Below are 21,989 nucleotides of genomic sequence, written 5' to 3'. Positions count from 1 at the left end.
CTGGACTCTGGTGTCCTTGGTACATACTTTTCCTGTAGGCAAGCAGCACAGGAAGGCACGTTTCAGTCAGAAGGCCCCCTGGTGAGCTTGGAGGCCGCATATGTGCGCAGAATCAGCTGCCTGATTCCCACACATCATCAGGCTCAGCCAGCCTGCCACATCCGTCTCCACACTGGGGTGTTATCTGTCGCTACCACACTGCGTCAGGTGTCTGCTGCCTCAGATGCATGCATTTTTTAGCTTGTGTGCCTACTATGTGCCAGTTACCTAGCTCATGTAGCTTCTCTGTGGTTCTTGGATCGAGCACACCAACTTGGCCTTTGTGATTTTTCTCTCTTGTATGTTAATACCTTATTGGGAGCCATTCTTTAATCCTAAGGTGGCTTGGCATATTTGCTGTGTTCTACTGCTACATGCCGACTCAGTGATTTATGTCCCTTATTTCCAAGCCATAAAGATAAACCGTCCTGTAGGGACCTTGCAATAAAACTGTTTGCTCATGACACGGGGCCCTTAGTCTTTCCCCAGAAAATTTTTCTCCTAAAGTGCCAGCAAACAATGCTCCTCTTGCAGTATTTCCTGTATCTGAACCCGACTCTGTCCAGCCAAGTACCCAAGCCAGAAATCTGGATGTTGTTCTTGACCCTTCGCTTTCACTGGCCCCCATGACCAGTCAGCCCCGAAGGTTCCTCACCTGTGCCTCCTAATACCGCTCAGATCTGCCCCCCTTTCTCGGTCTCACTTTCTGCCCAGTCCGGCCCTTATCAGCAGTCAGGGGTTTGCTCTAACAGCCTCTGTCAGGGTCAGTCTCCGTGGCTCCAGTCTTGCCCACTCTGATCCATTCTCACTCAGTGACCAGAGGAGCTTTCAGAACGCTCAGATCTAATCATGCTACTCTTCCATCCCAGCCTCTTGCAGTTTAACCTTTCTAACTGTATCTGGTTAGCCCTGCTCCATAGTGTGCTCTACATTCGGAATTATTTCCAGGTGCACAAGCCCCTGGCTTGATTCTTTTGTGGTCTCCCATAGAACTTCCTATTGCTTTTATCCCGCATGCGCATCACCTTCATCCCCACCCAGCTGATGCCTGTTTGCCCCTCAGGTCTCACCTGAGTAGTTAATTCTTTTTGAGAAACCTCCACGTGCTCTCTAAGCCTCCTGAATTTGGCTGTCTGTACATCATACTGTATGCTGTCATCTGTTTGAGGGAATTCCCAGCTCGACACTGAGCTCCTTAGTCTCCCAATCCTAGCACCTAGTACAATGCCTGGAGTGTTTTAAGTAGCTGTTGAAGGATGGATTGATAAATGAATAGTGGCCACATTAAAAGTCTGTTGGTTGATTATGTTTTATTTCACCTTATAGATGCACATGTTTATTGCTCGCTATTGTGACCTGTTAAATGTGGACATCTCCTGTGATGGGTGTGATGAGATTGCCCCCTGGCATCGCTACCGTTGTCTGCAGTGCAGCGACATGGATCTCTGCAAGACTTGCTTCCTAGGTAAAGTTCACGGCGTGAGTGTGCCGTCCCCACAAGGAAGAAGCATTTCTCTCTCCTGTGATCTTGTTGTTTTTTAACCTCCCACTGTACAGTGACAGCACTGCCCAGCAGTGTTCTCTGTCTTGTTGGCAAATACGACCTCACTTCCCCAGCTGAGTGACAAACTCCAGAGCTCTGTCACCTGACAAGCTTCCACCTTCCACCTCACTGGATGTAGACACTTGATAAACTCTCAGCACCAGTGAATGTCCATCAGTTGAGTTTTCAGGAAATGATTTTTCCCTCTGAATCAGGCTGTTTACAAGAAGTAAAATACACACAAGCAAACTTCAGAAATTCTTGAATCCTCTCAACTCACAGGTGCTGAGGCAGAGCAGGTTGACAATAGTAAGCTGCTAAGTGCTGTTAGTGTGCATATCGCCTGGCTTTATAAAATACAGCCGCTGTCCCAGAAGCATTTACACCTGCGGCAGGAGACGGGACCTGCTCATGCAAGGTGTATTCCAGGATAGAAGTGTCTCTTCTGAGTTACAGATGAGCAGTGCACATTATTCTGGGAGAGTTCAGAAGGAGGGAAGACTGCTGTTGAAGGAAAGCTGGTGGAGGAGGTGGGATGTGAAAGTTAAAGTCACTCAGTCATGTCCGACTCTTTGCAGCCCCATGGACTATACAGTTGATGGAATTCTCCAGGCCAGAATACTGGAGTGGGTAGCCTTTTCCTTCTCCAGGGGATCTTCCCAACCCAGGGATCGAACCCAGGTCTCCAACTTTGCAGGCGGATTCTTTACCAGCTGAGCTACAAGGAAGCCCAAGAATACTAGAGTGGGTAGCCTATCACTTCTCCAGTGAATCTTTCCAATCCAAGAATCGAACCAAGGTCTCCTGTATTGCAGGCGAATTCTTTATCAACTGGGCTATGAGGGAAGCCCCTAGGGATGTGAATTGGGCTTTAAAGAAAGTTAACAATGGAGAGTGTGTCACCCTAAGACTGAGCGAGTCCAGGGCCAGAGGAGTGAGCTTCTGCAGTGTGTTTCGACAGACTTACCAGTGTCCACAGCTAAGTGATGGATTGAGACAAGGTGGGCCCAGGTTATGGGATCCAGAGATGCCAGTCTCAGGAATTTGAATGAGTCTACAAACAAAAGGGGAAGTTTTGCCAGCAGGGTATTAACATGACCAGAGCTATGCTAGAGGAAGCTGGTTCTGTCCATGTAAGAGCTTCCTTTAGGAAACCACAGTAGTGACAAGTGGATTCGTGCCTGGACTAGGTTTCTGGCCGTGGGAACAGAAGTGGGTCAGAGGTGAGGAACATTCAGCAGAGTGTGTGATGGGGCTTAGAGACCCACTGGACTCAAAGTGAGAAGGAGACCAGAGCTGTCAGTCTCTTTCGTGATTCACATTCTTTCTCACTCAGTGGGTCTGGGGTTATGGAGTCTTTTTATGATTCAGGAATGAAAAAGTAAAAGCAAGTACCTGATAACTTCTCATTGCTTTTTAACAAGAATACATCAATAGATGCTTAGATATGTCTGGGGAGGGTTTGTGGAAGATGGCTTACAAATTGGCATGAGGACTTGTGCTACCAAATGGAGGTCATAATGGGAATTGGTGATCTATTTGATCAGGCTCTGCATTGCACTGAAAAAGGGAAGTCAATCCATGGTACCACTGCTAAGAAGTTTCTGTGCCAAGAGTATCATTCGTATGCTGAGAACCACTGGGCAGAATGCACGGTCTCTGAAAGATGCCTGTGGTCCCTGACATCCTGAGCGATCTGTTGGGGGCAACTCTGCTTCTGGGTTTGGTTTGGGTTTGGAAACCAGCCCTTCTCAGAGCCCTTTGCCCAGTCCACCTCACGCTGCTGTTCTTCCCCCAGGTGGGGTGAAGCCTGAGGGCCATGGAGATGACCACGAAATGGTCAACATGGAGTTCACGTGTGACCACTGCCAGGGTTTGATCATAGGCCGGAGGATGCACTGCAATGTATGCGATGACTTTGACCTGTGCTATGGATGCTACGCAGCCAAGAAATATTCCTATGGGTATGTCTCACGTGACCTCCAGCCCAGCAAACTTTTTTTCATGTACTTGTTTGCTTTTTTTAAAAAAAATCTTACATTATAAAAAATTTCAAACATACCCACAAATAAAAAGAGTAGTACAATGAATCTTCACGTCCCCTTTACCCAGACTCAACAATTAGGAAGATTTTGCTATGTGTGCTTCGATTCTTTTTTTTTTTTTTTCTTCTGCTTTGTTAAAGTATTTTAAAGCAAATTCCAGACCTTCCGTCGTTTCCTTCCTACATACTTCGTATCCATCTCAAAAAATTATGGGCATTTCCTCACATTACCAAAAAGCTATAAGCTTCACCCTGTGAAGCTTCACAAAAAGGAAGTCTTACTTGACTTGGTTTCCATGGACAGTCTTCTGGGGGGTGTGAAATCCTGAAGTGGATGGTGCAGTGTTTGTGTTCGTTCATTTTTCTGAAGAGAGGGCCAGTACGTATATCTTTAAATTTTCAGTAACAGCCTTAGAGGTAACTGACGCCCACCTGTGACTGTGCATGTGGTCCCCTGAGGTCCCATTCTCCTTTTCGGACACTCACAGGGGCCTTCAGGCCTTAAAAACGTCTTGCCTTTGCAGCCACTTGCCTACCCACAGTATCACTGCCCATCCAATGGTGACTATCCGGATCAGCGACCGGCAGAGGCTCATCCAGCCCTACATCCACAACTACTCCTGGCTGCTCTTCGCCGCCCTGGCTCTCTATAGTGCCCACCTGGCCAGCGCCGAGGACGTGGACGGCGAAAAGCTGGACCCACAGGTCCGCAGCAGCGCCGCCACCCTGCGGAGCCGGTGCCTGCAGCTCGTCGGGGACTGTCTGATGAAGGCTCACCAGGGAAAAGGTAGGTGTTCCTCAGGCTCGGAAACCAAACCAGCCCTAAACTGCTCACGAAGGAACAGCCGCAGCAGAAGTGAAACGCAGTGCTCAGTGTGGAGGCGTCAAAATCCAGTGTTCCACAAGAGATGCTCACTATGGATGGAACTTTATTTATTTATTTATTAAAAAAAATTTTTTTTAATTGTTACTGTTTTTTTAAATCTTTTGGCATGGCCCACAGCATGTGGGATCTAGTTCCCTGACCAGGGATTGAGCCTGCACCCCCTTCGTTGGCAGCTCAGAGTCTTAACCACTGGACCACCAAGGAGGTCCCCCCGGAACTTAATTTTAAATCTCCATATGCATTTGAGAGAAACATTGGCATTAAAGGAGCATTTAGTTTCTCTAAAATATTTTGTGAAGGTGGGAAAAAAATGAATAATTAAAACTCTTAATGTCTGGGGATAAATTATTTGAATACACCAGACTTTGCCAAAGGAATTCAGCCTTTTTTTAAAAAAACCAAAAACACCTGGAGTGCAGAACCACTTCCACACAACTGTGTTCTAAGTGAGAGCTATTTATAATGAAATTAGTTTGACTAATAAAATATCTAGATGACTTGACTTTACTGAGGGGTGCCAAGGAGAAGAATAATGTAAATGTTAAATTCCTGAAACAAATTTAAATTCCTTCCAGAATAACAGACCAACTCCTCATTCTAGTAAACATGAGGGAGTCAGACTTGGATGAAGTGGCAGTGGGAGACACTGGTGCTTCGGATCCGTCTTGTTAACTGTTTGCCAGAGAGAGAGAACTTAAAAATCTAGTTGTGTGGGGCTCTATAAAATTTTCATGTTTATGATTTCTAAACAGGCAGTCCTCTTATATCTTTTGTCCTCTGTTAATAAAGCACAGGTGTCCCCCGCTATCGAAACTTCTAGTGTCTGAAGTCAGAAGCTGAGTAGATGCGTGGGATGGGGGTGGGGGGATTGGACTGAGTACTCTGGTTCAGTCTGTGGAAAAGCTCAGCTATCTCTTTGCATATGGTAGTAAAGTGATTTATGCATTTGCAGGGAATAACCCTCTTATAAAACTTTTAACCATCCTCTTTTTTGCTTTTCCCACGTTTAGGTCTTAAAGCTCTAGCTCTGCTTGGTGTATTGCCAGATGGTGGCTCTCCTCCAGAAAACCAGGCCCTGCCAGTCACTGCACCCACCCAGACGTCAGAGGAGCAGCCAGAGAAGAAAGCTGTGCAGGCTGCCGCGGAGCCGGCCCCCACAGGCCCTGCGGGGCCCCGCAGTGTACGTAAGAGTCCTTTCTTGGGCGCAGTCACAGGTAATCCCAGAGCTGTCGTGTGAGGGAGCGGAGCAGCGACGTGAAGGGTCCAGGTTTGTGACCCAGTTTGCCAGGGTGTGGTCCCTGTTCTGTCTGACTTTGGGCACGTCACCACATCTCTTCAGTTTTCTTGTCAGTAAAATGAAGGGAGAATAATAATAGCTAATCCTTAGGGTTGTTGTGAGGATTTACATGCATCACACACACTGAATTAATGTCTAAGGTCCTCAAGGGAGTTTCTGGTGGTCCAGTGGTTAAGAATCCACCTGCCAATGCAGGGGACACGGATTCAATCCCTGGCTGCGGAACTAGAATCCCACATGCCATGGGACAACTGAGCCTGTGCACCACAACTAGAGAGAAGCCCTCACGCCACAACTGTAGAATCCATGCGCTCTGGAGCCCCAGTGCCACAACTCGAGAGAAGCCCGCATGCCAAAACAAAGACCCCGAGTACCGCGGCTGAGACCCAGCGCAGCCAAAAATAAATAAATACATTAAGTGCTTAAAGCAGTGTTCATAGTAAGTTCTATTGGTGTTAACTACTCCTGTTCCCTGCCTCCTGTGGTTTTTATAAGGATTGAGTAAGATTACCCACCTGAAGAGGTTGGTTCCTTCCTGGCCCATGGTGAACACTGTATACGTGAAACTATTTTTATATTCAGTCAACAAATAGGTGATACTAAGTGCTTAGTACTTACCAAGTAGTTTACATAGGTAGTTTATAAGACTTTACCTGTGCTTGTTGAAGTAGAAGAAAAGCCTTCCTGGGTCCAGACGGAACCCGTGACAGTGACACTGAAGATCGTTTTGTGCAAGAACAGGCAGAGCATCCGTGATGCTGCCTTCAGAGCCTGAGTTGGTGCTCTCAGCGCCTCGGCTTTGCCTCAGGAGCTGCTGCTGTTTCTGTCCCCTGTCTCTGTCATGAAGGATCCCCGTTGGTACTTATCGTTCCCTGGGATCCTGTCGTCTTTTAGAGGAGGACAAAAGCAGAGATGGCAAAAGCTTGAAAATTCCATTAGCTTCATTCAGCCAGAGAGCCAGCACAAGGACAGGCGATGTGATAACCTTCAAGCCTGTTTTGACCGCAGAACCCTTCTCCAGGCAGCACTGTTCCCATATGGATTGTGGTGGGACAGGGAAAACATTATCAGCAGAGGCAGGGTGAATCAGCAATCTTCTCTTCGCCTTTGAGCCTGAGAGTAATCATATCTTCTTTTGAGCCCCCAGCAGCTTATAATGTGCTACCAATCAGCACAGCACTCCTTATGTATCTACTTGTTCACTTATTTTTATCAAAATGGACTAGAATTTTTTTATTTAGTGGATTAAAAGCTTAGTCTTTATTATTGATTTTGATGCTCAGGTTGTCCCATGTTTGGCCAGTGGAAGCTCCTTCCAGCTGGCTTTTGTGTCCTTGGCTATGTCTTGATTATTCTTTGATCACTTCTTTAATTTTTGATACAGAAAGAGGTTTCAGGCTTATCTTAGGCTTTCCCTGCCTAGGGACTGGACTCATCCTTTTTCTAAGGAACCCCCAGGGCATTCTTTTGATTCCTGAGGTATCCATACATTTTGGGTCCTCTTACCAGTAGCTGTGTGCATGCAGCGTACCCTGCCCTGGCTCGCTCTCTTAGTCTTCTTTGTGGCAAATTGTGGTTTCTGCATCTCCTGCCTTGGAAGGCAGAGTCTTTTTTTTTTTTTGGCTCTGCTGCATGGGAGTGGAATCCTGCTTCTCTGACCAAGGATCAAACCCACGCCTCCTGCCCTGGGAATGTGGGAGTGTGGAGTCTTAACCACTGCACTGCCAGGGAAGCCCCTGGAAGGCGATTCTTAACCACTGGACTACCAGGGAAGTCCTTGGCTAGTGATTTTTTAAATTGTCTGAATGTAAAAAAATTTCTTTCACATAAAAGTTTACTCACTCTCCAATTTGTTTTTAGGGGAAGAGAGATGGTCCTAAGGAAGTCAGACCTTTAGATTGCAAGCAGAGAAGTAAGGCCAGTGAAGGTGTATCATTAAGGAAGGATCCTTCCTGCCCACCTCAAATTTCAGACTCACCTGCAGATGCCTGCACACCTACAGGACTTCCAGGTAAAAACTCTTTGACAATTACCTTGATCTCTTTCATTTTAAAATGCACACATACCCATCTCTGAATTATCTCTTGCACACAATTTATAACTGGTTAGCACCCGGGGGTGCGTGGTTTCTCAGTTCTGCCTCAGATAGTACTGATACTACTTTGAAAGTCATCCTTCCTTCATCTTGTTTATCTAATTTCCTATCTTGTTTATTCCCTGATTTACTGAGTGCCTTCTGTGTGCCAAGCACTGTGCTAGACTCTGGGGATGAAGCAGGGACCAGGTCAGACAAATGGACACATAGCTCCTGCCCTCATGAGGCCTGTGGCCTGGGAGGGTTTAAGACAGGGGTGCGTGCAACTGTAATTTGAGGTGGGATGTGCTTCTGTCCAGAAGAGAGGCCTGAGTGGGTGGTAGCAGTGATGGGGATCCGGCTTGAACAGGTTGTACCCACGTAAGGCCCTTGTAAAGAAGGCCTGCACGGTGGCCTCAGAAGTGCCGGGGTCTCTTGGGGGGAGGGGCACTCAGGGCAGAAAGGACAAAAGGAGCAAAGCCCCAGAGAGGAAACCCCCAAAGGAATCCAGGGAGAAGTCTGTGGGGCAGGTGTGTGGGGAGGAAGAGGAGGGAGTGGGAGCCCTGAAATGGGGACGTGGAGGGGTGCTTCACCCTGCAATGGAGGCCCTGGGCTGCCTGCTCGGAACGGCGGCAAGGTCAGAGCTGTACTGCAGGACGATTGAAGAGCCAGGAGATGGAGGTGCTGTGGACCGAGGAGACTGGCAGCAAACATCAGCCTCCTCCTTAGGGCAGCTTGGGGAGGCAGCCTCCTTCCCTGGTGCCCATTCTGTGACCGAGGCAGGGCTGAGCACCCAGCGTCCTGCCCTGTCCCAGAAGGGGCTGATGCTCATCTCTGCAGATCATGATTCTAAGTTCAGGAAGCGGTCTGATACTCCATGTCAATCCAGATCATCAAAACTCACTCTTGTCTGATCCCATCTGAGGATCAGCATCCTAGTCACGTACAGTTGCTTTAGCCATCAGGGATTTATTGAGTTGCTGCTATGCTCCAGAAACATTTCTAGGTGTTTGTGATACATTACTGGGGAGGGGGGGAATCTAGAAGGGAAGTCAAACAATAACCAACAAGTAAAAAAAGGATATGGTGTGTTAAAAGGTAATTAGATGCCATGAGCACAAAAGAGCAGGGAATGGAGAGGGCAGAGGGGTTCGGGGAGATGGGAGGTCAGGCTCAACATTAAAACAGGGTGATCGGAACAGGCTTCCTTGAGTAAGACGTGATCAGTAATAGGTTTTTAAAGTCTCGATGCTGTAGTGGCACGGGGCAGTACAGTGATCTACCTGCGTCTTCATACATGCATGGAACCTGGCAAAATCTGATAGCTTGCTATTTTACAACTCAGATGCTGAAAATTCAGAAGCGTCCTCTCAGAAGCCCATTGAGGAAAAGGCAGTTATTCCAAGCCCTGAGCAGGTGTTTGCGGAGTGTTCCCAGAAGAGGATTTTGGGATTACTAGCAGCCATGTTACCTCCCTTAAACTCGGTAAGAGACAAAATGGCATTTAAAAAAGAGAGAGAGAAAGTAAATAAAAAGAGAGAAAGAGTGCATGAGAGGGTAGTGTTATGCATAGAAAAAATTTTTGGAAAGCCATATACTGAAATGTTAATTGCAATCATCTGTATATCCCTGGGGTAAGAATATGAATTGAAAGTAAGATTGTAAGATGATGCCTGAGAATGTTTATTTTACAGTCAGTTGTACCTAAGCCATTTGTGAAAGACACTGCATAATTCCCCTGGCACCAGGCCAGTGGTAAATAATACATGAAGACAATGGAGTGTTTAGTTGGTGTGGTTACCTAGATGTCTTATTGAACAAATTTTTCTCCTCTCTTAACAGGATCCCACAGTCCCCCTGATAGACCTGGAGCATGTGCTCCCGCTCATGTTCCAGGTCGTCATCTCAAACGCAGGCCACCTGAATGAAACCTACCACCTCACCCTGGGTCTCCTCGGCCAGTTAATCATCCGCCTTTTACCAGCGGAGGTAGATGCTGCTGTGACCAAGGTCCTCTCAGCCAAACACAACTTGTTTGCAGCTGGGGACAGTTCAGTCGTGCCAGACGGCTGGAAGACCACCCACCTGCTCTTTAGCCTGGGGGCTGTGTGTCTGGACAGGTAGCCACCCCCACTCTATCCCACCTTGGTGTTCACTTCTTTAGGTCATTGATCTGCTGTTGATTAATTTCAGTGTGCTTCAGTGCTATTTTTGCCCCTGTATTGTCTAGGGCTCTTTAGTGAGAACAGAATTAGTTTTATTAGCAACATTATCAACTGATATTAATGATGTACTTGAAACCCACATTAGAACAGCTGTTGCCACCTGGGTTCTGTCTGCTGATTCAGCTCTCTAGTGATTTTATATATTCTGGTTTGTTTTTTCCTGAGAGTAATAGGTACAGGCTTTGAGGTTGAAGAAAATAGATCTATTTTCATTATAAAAGCAGTGCCTTGCACCTTGTCAGTGTCTGGTGCTATTTCATTCCCCCTACCCATCCCTGCCCTCACCACTCCTTGCAGATCTCAGTTCCCTGACCAGGGATTGAACCCAGGCCACAATAGTGAAAGCCCAGACTTCTAACCACTAGGCCACCAGGGAACTCCCTGGTGCTTTTTAAAATATATTTCCTTCCAAGCTGCTTTTCTGTGCATGAATATGAGTGTGCGTAAGTGCACATGTGTGTGTGACCATTTATAGAGATTTTTAAAACCTTAACTATAGACTGAGTATTTAAGTAACAAATCTTGATTATTTTCCTCCCACTTATCATTTTTGAAAAGCATCATTGTGGTAGTTTTCAAACTAATCAGTGGCTGGCTCATTGGCGTGTTTATGGGTCTGCCTTGGAGTGTGGTGAGCTGGTGCGTTGCGTTTGGAGCCTGTGCATCACCGCCTGATGGCGCTCTTGCCTTCCAGCCGCGTGGGTTTGGACTGGGCGTGTTCTATGGCCGAGATCCTGCGGTCGCTCAACAGCGCCCCTCTGTGGCGAGACGTCGTTGCCACCTTCACAGACCACTGCATCAAGCAGCTGCCTTTCCAGCTGAAGCACACCAACATCTTCACACTGCTGGTGCTGGTCGGCTTCCCCCAGGTACACCTGTCTGAAGGCCTGGTATCCTCTTCCTGTCTTCATCAGGCATATCAAAGTCCCTATAGCATATATCCTTGGGAGTCTTTTTTTCCCTTACATAATTTGCTTTTACGGTACTGGTATATTCTCAAGATTTGGGGATGGTTTGTTCAACGTACATTTTTAACAGTTTAGCCATTTGACTCATTTTATTAGCCAGTAGTTGGCTTTGAATAATAGGTAACTAACCCCCTATTAATAAGTTACAGAGAACTTCAAAGTATGATTGTTCTTCACTTTGGCCTTCAGCTTGATCTCATTTGTAATTTTCAACTAGTTGGAACAATGAAGACTGTGAAAACATGGCTTCATTCAGCAAGCACAAACCAGTTCTGTGCCAGGCCTGTGCCAACCCTCGACTTACAGATGGGAAGAATCCTGACCCTGACTGCCTGTTGAAGTCAGCAGCACAAGCAAAAGAGACTGTGTTCTATGCACTTCTGAGTTTCCCTTTCTTTCTCTGTCGTGTTTAGGTCCTCTGTGTGGGGACCCGCTGTGTGTATATGGATAATGCCAATGAACCACATAATGTGATCATCTTGAAGCACTTTACTGAAAAGAACAGGGCTGTGATCGTCGATGTCAAAACCCGGAAGAGGAAAACAGGTCCCAAGCATAATTATTTTATCTAAGAATCAGAGCAAATTTTCTGTATATGCTAAAATCAGTTAAAATATCTTTGTTCTTGCCCCTGCACATGGATTTAAAAAAAAAACAAATTATAGCTCTCTGAATTTCTTTTTCCTGGAGGAGGGCGTGACAACCCACTCCAGTATTCTTACCTGGAGAAACCCTTGGACAGGAGCCTCGTGGGCTACAGTCCATGTAGGGTTGCAAAGAGTTGGACACAACTGAAGTGACATGTAACTTCTTTTTCCTCATCTGTGAAATGATGTGGTTGAATTGGGATTGCTTTAAAGACTCTATGTTGTTATTTTATATATATGACCCTTTGTTTTGGGATTGGCCAGATGTTTAGGTTCTGAACATCTACTTTTTCCATCTGCCAGTATCATTTGTTTTCTAGTGGGTAATTTAAACATATGGTGGCTACAGGAATGTAGAGTAACTTCATCAATAGGACAGTGAGAGAATATCATAAGTGCCCTTTTGATTTAATTTGCCAAATCCCAAATGATCTGGAGTCTTATTATTATGTGCCCTCTTCTGCTCTTGAAATAATCTGCTTTATCATTTAGCTTCAGTATTAGGCACTGTCTATGCTGTTTTTGTATACAGTTTGATGTAAATGTCAAGGTTTATTTTATTTTTTTACATGTGAATCTCAGTGTTCTAGGACTGTTTGTTGAACAGACTTCTTTCTCCATTGAATCATCTTGGTAACTTTGTGAAAATTAATTGACCCATATATCTTGGTGTTTATTTATGGATTTTATTATGTTCCATTAATCTATATATTGTATATTTGTCCTTACTTAAATGCCATATTGTCTTGTTGTTGTTAAGTCTGATTCTTTTGTGACCCCCTTGGACTGTAGCCTACCAGGCTCCTTCTGTCCATAGGATTTTCCAGGCAAGAATACTAGAGTAGGTTGCCATTTCCTTCTCCAGGAGATCTTCTGACCCAGGGATCGAATCTGAGTCTCCTGCATTGGCAGGCGGGTTCTTTACCACTGAACCCCCAGGAGAGAAAGCCCTTGAGTGTTAGAGATTTCTCCTGAGTATTGGGAGAGAAATCAGGTCCTCCAGCTTTGTTATTCTTCTTTAGAATTGTTTTGGCTAGTCTAGTTCCTTTGTCTTTTTGTTTAAATTTTGGAATCATCTTATCAGTTTCTATCCAAGAACCTGCTAGGGTTTTGATTGACATAACATTGAATCTGTAGATTCATTTGGGGAGAAATGATGTCTAAACAATACTGAGTCCTTTGATTCAGGAGCATGGTATATCTCTCCATTCACTTATGAAACAAATTTAGGTCTTATAAAATGTACATCTTTAGTTTCTCTGAACCTAGCATGGGATATAAGCTGCCTTCCCTCATTCCTGATTTTAGTAACTTGTGTCTTTTCTTTTTCATTGCATAGACTGCTTAGCCAGAGATTTATCAATTTATTTGATATTTTCCAAGGACTGGCTTTTGGTTTCTTTGATGTTTCTCTGTTATTTCTGATTGCTGTTCCATTCATTTCTATCTTTCCATTATTAATTAATTTATTTATTTCTGCTTTGAGTTTAATTTGCTCTTTTTTTATTTTTCTGGTTTCTTAAGGTGGAAGTCTAAATCAGTGATTTGACTTCATCTTTGAAAGACAATTTTGCTGGGTAGAAAATTGTAGGCTGAGAGTTTTTCCTTAGCATATTTTAAAGATCTTGATCCATTTTCTTCTGGCTTTCATAGTTTCTGCTGTGAAGTCAGCCATCATTCTCTGTTACCCTTCAAAATGTGTCTCTTGGGGAATTCCCTGGCGATCCAGTGGTTGGGACTTGGGGCCGTCCCTGCCATGGACTTGGGTTCAATCCCTGGTCAGAGAACTAGGATCCTATAAACGGTATAGCCAAAATGTTAATAAACAAAATGTGTCTCTTTTCTCTGGCTACATCTAAAATTTTTCTCTTGATCCTTCAGTGAAGGACTATCAACTGGTCCAGAAAGGAGGAGGACAGGAAGGCAGTGACTCCCAGGCCCAGCTAAGCCAGTACTCTCAGCACTTTGCCTTTATTGCCAGTCACCTTCTGCAAACCAGCATGGACAGCCATTGTCCCGAGGCAGTGGAAGCAACTTGGGTCCTGTCCCTGGCCCTCAAAGGATTATATAAAACACTAAAGGTAATGTTGAGTTTCTTCCATTTGCTAATCAGTCTGGCTGTGATCTAACACCTGCAGGGTATTAACTAGAAGGAAGTATCATCTGATTTCAATGAAGAGTTAATCATAGGATCTTGATTATTTTTAGAAATGACTGGGGCCTTGAACAAGGATATCATTAAGGAAGAAACAGAATTTTCCCAGTAGTTGGTTCTCTGTAATTTTTCAGTCCTGCCTCATGGAACCGGGTACTACTACCTTATGGGCACATAACCTTGGAAGATGAGAAGAAAAACTGACAACAGTTTCTCACTTCCCTCTGAACCGCAGCTCCCTCTGGTTCATCATAGGGAGAAAAAGGGGACTGACATCTTATGGGATCTTTAAGCAGTCGGTTTGGCATTTGGGGTGAGAGAAGGCAGAAAAGTTGAAGAGCTGAGCAGTAACTGACATGGAGATGGGAAGCCTTGACTTGTGGGGAACATGATTCTTCTACTACTTGAGGGGCATCGGGAGCGAGGGAGGGATCACTTTAAGGATGACCTTCCCAACAGAACTAGCCAAAGAAGAAGGATTTCCTCTGGAAGGCTTACGAGTTCCATGAGTCGGACAGCACTGGCAAGGAGGACATGAAAGGACTCCAGCACCACAGGGAAGCTGGTCTAGGTGGCATTTCAGCTCTGGCCCAGCCGTGAGAATTTATAGTTTCATGCTTGAGACCACACGTCTGCTGTTTGTTGACTTCATGGCATTTATCACAATCTGTTGTATTAGTGGTTTTGCATTATAGTAGGTTTGGGAAAATAAACTCCCTGAGGGCAGAGACCATTTATGCCTTTGGATCCTTGATTCCGTAAATATTTATTGAGCACCAGGTGCCAGATGGAACTGATTACGTAGTGTTGAACTAGAAGGAAGGTCCCTGCTGTCATGGAGCTTTCAGCCCTAACTGTGAGGGAGACACCAAGGAGCCTGCAAGGAAAACCACAGGAGTCAGAAAGAGGCTTCCTGAAGAGGTGAAATCTGAGGTGGTAGATAAGAGTCTGGGCAGAGTATTGCATGCTGGGAGAGAGCAAACTCCAGGCGCAGGAGCAGGCCTGGTTGTCAGGGAGCAGAAGGAACACCTCAGGGCTTTGGGACAGTGCTAAGGAGAGGAGACACAGACGCAGGCAGGGAGCCTGCAGGGGCCTTGTCAGCCATGAACAGGGACTCAGACTTCAGTCTGTAGGACAGTGGGAAGCTTTGGGGAGGTAGAGAGCAGGACCTTAGCATAGGACTCAGCACGTACAATGTACGAGGCTTCAGAGATACTTGTCAAGTGAATAAATTAGAGAGTGGACAGACTTAGGTTATGACTCAGGTTCAGAGTTTCATCTTTCCTGCTGACTCTGGAATCTTCACCAGAAGGTAGGCTTGGGCCAAGAGCTAAGACTGGGCTCTGATAGGGGCCTGCTTCTCCCTGAGTGACCCTTGACTTTCTTCACTCTGAGGCAATTGCAAATCATTCTTTTTCTGTTTGGCAGGTTCATGGTTTTGAAGAGACGCATGCTACCTTCCTGCAGACAGATTTGCTGAAGCTGCTGGTGAAAAAGTGCAGCAAAGGGACTGGCTTCAGTAAAACGTGGCTCCTCCGGGACCTGGAAGTAAGGGACGAGGGTGACTCCTGCTACTGCTTCCTGCTGCAGATTTACAGGCCTGGGAGTTAGAACAGCCAGCCAGCCACAGCTGGGACTGCCCCGTGCACTCTCATCCGGTGCAGATGTTAAAACACTGTCTTACATTTGTCTTCCCTTTTGGAAATAGAGATTATGACACCTGTCCTCCCCTGTCAGGGAAAGTGAATTTGATGTTTGTCCAAAGAATATTGGAAGAGAAGTAATTTGTAGAAACACACGGGTGACCATTATATCATGGTAATAAATCTGCCCTTGAATTATTATTTCCCCTTAAAGTTGCTTTGAGCTAAAATCAGTTTCTAAATTTGTCCTCCACTTATGTTTATTTTATGTAGGATTTCAGTTGATAATATTCATTTTATTGCTTTTCCCCATAAGCCTTAGATTTTTCTTAGTGGAATTACTGTGGTTCCCTGGGGTATTTCTGTGCCAAGTCCCAGCTTCAGGGTAGGGAAGGCTGCTGCTGTATGGGAGGTGCTTGGCTGACCATTCTCAGTCACACAGAGGCCTGAAGTCTAAGAAACAGCTCTCAGTTGTCACAAGAGGATTTGATTAGGTTTTAGGAAAATATGCTGAAACATATTCAGGGATAACGTGGTGAGCATTTGCGCTCTTACTGTTTAGGAAATAGAGCAAAATAGAAAAAATTCTAAATTAAAATAGAAAAAATTGGTAATTAAAATTTTTTGCATTCAAAAATTTACGTTTTTTTATGTGTAGAGAATTTGAAAAGTAGAAAAGAAAGAAAAACTCCAAATTTCACCCTCCCAGGCACATCTGCTATTAGTATTTCATGTATTTCCCTTTTCTGATTTTTTTCCTTCTGTGTCTGTATTGCATACATAGATTTGGATTGTATAGTGGAGCCCATTACTGAAATAAATTGAAGTCTTGTGATGGCCATTTTTCTAAGTTGTTGGGTAGTTTTCATAACCACCATTTCTAACGGCTGCATATGATCCATAAAGTTGGATTTCAGTTTTTGCCATTAATAAATGCTTCATTGACTATATCATGAGTATAACTTTTTACACATTTTACATTATTCCTAAAAGATGAGTTTCGGAATCAAAGGTTATGAACATTTGTATAGGTCTTTACATTTCACCAAAATGCATTCTAAAAGGATGATACCAACTCACGCTGTCAGCGGCAAAGTTAATAAACACAAACGTCCCTTACAGTGTTAGTTAGCATGTCTTTGGTTACAAGTACAATTGAACATGCTTCCATATCCACTAATGAATACATTTTTTTAAATTACTTTTTTTGGATGTGGTGGGTCTTTGTGGCTGTGCTGGGGCTTTCTCTAGCTGTGGTGAGAGGGGGGCTACTCTTTGTTGGGTGCGCAGGCTTCTCATTTCATTGGCTTCTCTCTTTGCGGAGCACGGGCTGTAGGTGCATGGGCTCTGTAGTTGTGGTGCACAGGCTTAGTTGCTGTGCAGCATGTGGGATCTCCCCGGACCAGGAATTGAGCCTTTGTCCTCTGCATTGGCAGGCAGATTCCTATCCACTGTACCAGCAGGAAGTCCTAATTTTACACTCTTTCTGTAAATTCTCATGTCTTTTAAAGAGTCAAGTCAAATATTTTCTACCCTTTGAGGGTTAAAGGTCTTCTCACACACTAAACACTCAGGTTCCTGCCCTGCCTGATTTTTGTTCTGTCTAGATTTTGTCCATCATGCTGTACTCCTCAAAAAAGGAGATCAACACTTTGGCTGAGCATGGAGAGCTGGAGCTGGATGAGCGAGGGGACCAGGAGGAGGAGGTGGAGCGGTCAGTCAGCAGCCCTGGTGACCAAGAGCAGAAAAAGCTAGACCCTCTCGAGAGCCTGGATGAGCCCACCAGGATATGTTTCTTGGTATGCTCCTAGGTCATGGTGTGGCGTGAAGAAGGGACTCAGGAATGGATTCTCTTTGACTTGGACTGAGTTTTAGCCTCCACATGGAAATGCTTCAGGCTGATGTCCTGTGAATGCACTTCTGGGAAACTCAGTCTATATTGTACGGAACTGACCTACAAGGAGGGAAAAGCCCTTTCAACAGTAGTTCTTGATGTTTGGGAGTTGTGGACCCAAAAACTTTAGATCGTTTCTCCCATAAACTACGTGTGCAAACACTTACATGTAAAGTTTGACGTGTAATGTCAGGCCCGCCCACAAGCCCCCAGTGACAATCTGTCCTCATAATTTCTCAAGTACATCCTTACTTTCCCTGGATAATCCACTCTTCCTCAAAATGATGTGAAAATGGGCAGAGGCTTGGACTTCAAAGGCTCTAACTATGTGAAGAGTAAACAGAGACTATGGGGCGGATGTAAGAAAAGCAAATACAGCTTTTCAAAAACATCAAAAGAAAGTCTACTACTTAGATTTATGTGCCAGTTGTCATACTTGAGGGCAAGGCAGCTACTGCAGGAAAGCTAGCAATGAATAAATACCATTTGGTGAGTAATTATTGACTACTAGCATTACATTTTGTTGGTATAATTTTTTTTCTAATTATCATCTTTATTTGCTTTTTGGTTCTTCCTTTTTTAAAATAACATGCTGTACCCCCTCATCTATATAATCTTTAACAAATGCAATGCACAATCACAGATAACTATGGCACAAATAAAAGTAAACTACCAAAAACACGGACTTCAGAACTAGGAGATTTTCCTTTGAATTTGTAATAGTAATACAGATTTTATAATCCATATTTTGGAGCTTATAATCTTATATGCATGAAGTGTGATGTTCTTAAATTAAGTGATGTGTTGTTCTTAGATTATAACTTGTAGTAACTGTAGAAAATAATTGTTTTATCACTTTTGAGTTCAGGTTATCAGTAATGTGTTAAAGCACTTCAAATTTTCTCTCTTCTGCTTCTTCCTCCTGGCCTCTAGATGGCTCATGACGCCCTCAACGCCCCTCTGCACATCCTCCGGGCCATATATGAACTGCAGATGAAGAGGACCGACTCTTTCTTCCTGGAGGTTCAGAAGAGGTAAGGACGCAGCCAAAGTATAAGGAGCAAGGGAACAAGTGAGGGTGGGACTCTGTCTACCTCCTGCTGACAAGATCTGAGAGGCCAGGAGCAGCTGGAGAACTGGTTTTCGGGTCTTCATAAAGTGCCACGTGGCATAGCTCGTCTTTGAGTTGTGTATTCCTTTAGGAAGAACTTCATATTTGCAGTCTGCCTCTTAGAGTAAACTAGTTATGAATGCAGAGATTAACATAGACACCAAGGTTTCTCTCCTGTATCAATCCAGAGAGCAAGCAGTGTAGAACAGGAACTTCTGGTACATTCTGGTCAAAGTATTCTTTGGTTTTTTTTTTTCCCACTTGTATACATTATTTTCTTGTTTTTTTCTCAAGGGTGTATTAATGAAAGGTATCTTATAACAATATACCCTTCATCTTGGCCAGGAAGTTCAGAGCTAGTTCTTGAGCCTAGCTCTTAAATTTATGGAGAATTTTATGTTTCTGCATCTGATCTCTTCCATTCCCCACATCCTGGTTTTGACTTCTTATTCTAATTTAGTTCCAATTCCAATTTAATTTTCTTTTGTTATGTCGTATTTCTACACTCCCATATGTATTTCTTATCTACAACCTCAAATCCTTTGTGAAATGAAGCAGGATTACCTCAGTTAGGGCTCAGAAATTTGTTGTCCTGCCCCGCCACAGTCCAGAGGTAGACAGCAGCCCAGGGTGGGTGGGTTGTTTGCTTCCCAAGTGAGCCTGTGTCCCCATGGCTGCCGTCCTCCTCTGTGGCATCAGGGCAAGCTCTCCCACACCCGCTCTTAGTTCCAGCCCAGAGGAAAGGGGGAAGGCGGGGAATGGAGCACCTCCTTAACCCAGCTGCTTGAGGGCAGGCCCCAAACGTGGCACACATCACCTCCCTGGCCTCCCGTTGGCATGACCCCAGTTACATTGCTGTATCCAGTTGCTGGGAGGACTGGGACCCACGTCTCCACCCGGGTGATTGTGTATCTTGCTAAAACTTCAGGGAACTTTGTTTCTAAATGAAAGGGAGAATGGATCCTAAAGGACGGTTTCCATCTCCATTGCAGGCGTCTGGGCATGCCTGCTCGGGTAGGTTAGCACTGTGAGTCTGGTGTTGGAAGTGTAGACCGTACTACCTAATTCCTTAGTACCAGGAAAATAACTCTGATCAGCATTTCTGCAAATTTCACTGAAGGTTAAACTCTCACCTCTCTGGAACACAGATGCCCAGCTTTGTGCTCCTTCCTGCTCTTCAGGTTTGATGGGGACGAGCTCACCACGGACGAAAGGATCCGGACCCTGGCTCAGCGGTGGCAGCCCAGCCGGAGTCTGAGACTCGACGAGCAGAGTGCCAAGGCCGTAGATACAGACATGATCATCCTGCCCTGCCTGGTACGTGGGCCCCCCCACCGACCCCTACCCCTGGGAAGGAGGGTGTCTACTTGCCCCCGCCACACACCCCAGTGGTGAGATGACCAGGCCTCGGTGACTTGGTCTCTGGGCTTGCAGTCCAGGCCTGTCCGCTGCGAGCAGGCCACCGTCGAGTCGAACCCTGTGACCCAGAAGCTGATCTCCAGCACCGAAAGCGAGCTGCAGCAGAGCTACGCCAAGCAGCGGCGCAGCAAGAGCGCCGCCCTGCTGCACAAGGAGCTCAACTGCAAGAGCAAGAGGGCCGTCCGGGAATACCTCTTCCGTGTGAACGAGGCCACGGCCGTCCTGTACGCCCGCCATGTGCTGGCGTCCTTGCTTGCCGAGTGGCCTGGGCACGTGCCGGTGAGCGAGGACATCCTGGAGCTGAGCGGCCCAGCCCACATGACCTACATTCTGGACATGTTCATGCAGCTGGAGGACAGGCACCAGTGGGAGAAGGTAACCAGGCAGCTGGGCTGGGCACTAACCCCACTCCCTCCTCCTCTCTGCCCCCCGCCCCAAGCCCCCTGTGGGGGTTTGAACAGCCTTCCTCTAGGGAGTGCCTTCCTGGAGTGAAGCCATCTGTGTGGCTGTTCAGCCCCTTGATAGGTATGACCCCGACAAAAGCCGACTCGGGTCACAGTTGAAGTCTCCCAAGTCTTGGCCTGGAGCCAAGCTCACGGCCCAGGCAGACTGGATGCTCAGAGAGTATTTGAAATAACAATCTCACGAATCCCGCCCTTGCAGTCTTCCTTTTTTGTTTTCAGACTTCGAAGGCCAGCTCTCCTTGCTGGCCTGTCTCTTCTCATGCCCCTGGGGTCTCACACAGCATGAAGTCCAGGGAACAGGGTTAGTTACGACTGTGACAGCCTTTTCCCATAATACAGGAAACCTTCCAGGAAGGTTTATGTCTCTGTTTTAAACCATCGTTTCTAGTGTATCTGCTCCGGGTCAGACACTCTGCCAGCACTTACACCTGTGTTACATCATGACCCAGGGAGAATTTTATTGGTGAAGAAATCAAACCCAGGAGGCTTGCCCAGGCTCCGAGCTTCTGGGCGACAGACATGGGATCTTACAGAGTCTATGCATTCTCTTCAGTCCAGTGCTCTAATTTATATTTCAAGTTTTCAGGTGGTGACCATCTTTTGTTTGTAAAATCAAATCTCCAGCTGAGCCTTTCAAAGTGGTGCTGGCTTAGCAGACTTTCACAGGGCTGGAAGCATCTCTTCTACCTCCTGCTGTCTAGAATTGGGGGGACCCACAGGGCAGAGCTCAGGAGCCCTAGGCACGGTCTCCAGCTGAACTCCATCATCTTGCTATGTTCTCTGCCTGTTTCCCATCAGATCCTGCAGAAGGTGCTTCAAGGCTGCCGGGAGAGCATGCTGGGAACCATGGCCCTGGCTGCCTGCCAGTTCATGGAGGAACCAGGAATGGAGGTGCAAGTGCGGGAGTCGAAACACCCATATAATAACAACACCAACTTCGAGGTATGAGCCAGGGTCAGCCAGCCTCACCCAGTGCCAGGGCATGAGACTGGCAGGACCCACAAGGGTTGCCGAGTGGCACGAATCTCATCACCTCCCACTGTGGTTCTTTCCCCTAACCCAACAGACGTGGCCTAGAAAGGGCTCCCTTAGTCTCAGCAGCCGTCTGCCTCCCTGAAGCCAATCCCAGGATTCTGTACAAACAAGTCCTCTCTTCTCCTGACCTTGTTGTGAAAACTAGGGGCCCCCCACGCTGGAGGAGAGATTACTTGTCCTGCAGTGAGCTCCTTGGACTGAGACCTCTGTGTCTCTGGCAGAGACTTTGAGTGTGGGTCTGGATTCCATCCTCACTCTATCCTTCTCCTGATGACCCAGCCACACCTGGGGGACTCCCTCCCCTTTGTTTAATTACCCAGAACTGAAAGACCTCGTCTGTTCTATCCTTAACTCTGTACCTGGAGAGGGAGAGGTAGGGCTTTGGATGAGGCAGAAGCGGGGGTGGGCTTAGTGGTCCTCATCGGCTTGGTGCTGCTTGTGTCTCATCAGCTCCTTTCAAAATATGGGAGCTGTCGTTCTGAGTAGTTGGGTGACAGAGAGACTCATCTAGAATGTGCTTGTTGACAGCTGAGAGTTTGTTTTAC

At 46.0% G+C, this 21,989-nt stretch overlaps 1 protein-coding gene across 2 annotated transcripts in view; it reads left to right on the top strand.

The window, feature by feature from the left end:
- Positions 1 to 21,989, top strand: part of ZZEF1 (zinc finger ZZ-type and EF-hand domain containing 1) — a 95,002-nt gene that overhangs the window by 61,914 nt on the left and 11,099 nt on the right. For both annotated transcript variants that reach the window (XM_027519575.1, XM_027519576.1), the window contains exons 34-49: positions 1,366 to 1,504; positions 3,381 to 3,546; positions 4,151 to 4,413; positions 5,523 to 5,692; positions 7,670 to 7,820; positions 9,229 to 9,368; positions 9,726 to 10,003; positions 10,803 to 10,977; positions 11,490 to 11,622; positions 13,605 to 13,804; positions 15,307 to 15,426; positions 17,129 to 17,320; positions 18,349 to 18,449; positions 19,708 to 19,843; positions 19,961 to 20,320; positions 21,208 to 21,351. In XM_027519575.1, the coding sequence (XP_027375376.1) occupies positions 1,366 to 1,504; positions 3,381 to 3,546; positions 4,151 to 4,413; positions 5,523 to 5,692; positions 7,670 to 7,820; positions 9,229 to 9,368; positions 9,726 to 10,003; positions 10,803 to 10,977; positions 11,490 to 11,622; positions 13,605 to 13,804; positions 15,307 to 15,426; positions 17,129 to 17,320; positions 18,349 to 18,449; positions 19,708 to 19,843; positions 19,961 to 20,320; positions 21,208 to 21,351 (2,868 nt within the window). The remainder of the gene's footprint in view (positions 1 to 1,365; positions 1,505 to 3,380; positions 3,547 to 4,150; positions 4,414 to 5,522; positions 5,693 to 7,669; positions 7,821 to 9,228; positions 9,369 to 9,725; positions 10,004 to 10,802; positions 10,978 to 11,489; positions 11,623 to 13,604; positions 13,805 to 15,306; positions 15,427 to 17,128; positions 17,321 to 18,348; positions 18,450 to 19,707; positions 19,844 to 19,960; positions 20,321 to 21,207; positions 21,352 to 21,989) is intronic.

This window comes from Bos indicus x Bos taurus, chromosome 19 (genome assembly GCF_003369695.1).
Source record: "Bos indicus x Bos taurus breed Angus x Brahman F1 hybrid chromosome 19, Bos_hybrid_MaternalHap_v2.0, whole genome shotgun sequence".
Lineage (NCBI taxonomy): Eukaryota > Metazoa > Chordata > Mammalia > Artiodactyla > Bovidae > Bos > Bos indicus x Bos taurus.
The sequence above is the reverse complement of the archived record's forward strand: the minus strand, read 5'-3'. Positions and strand labels throughout refer to the sequence as shown.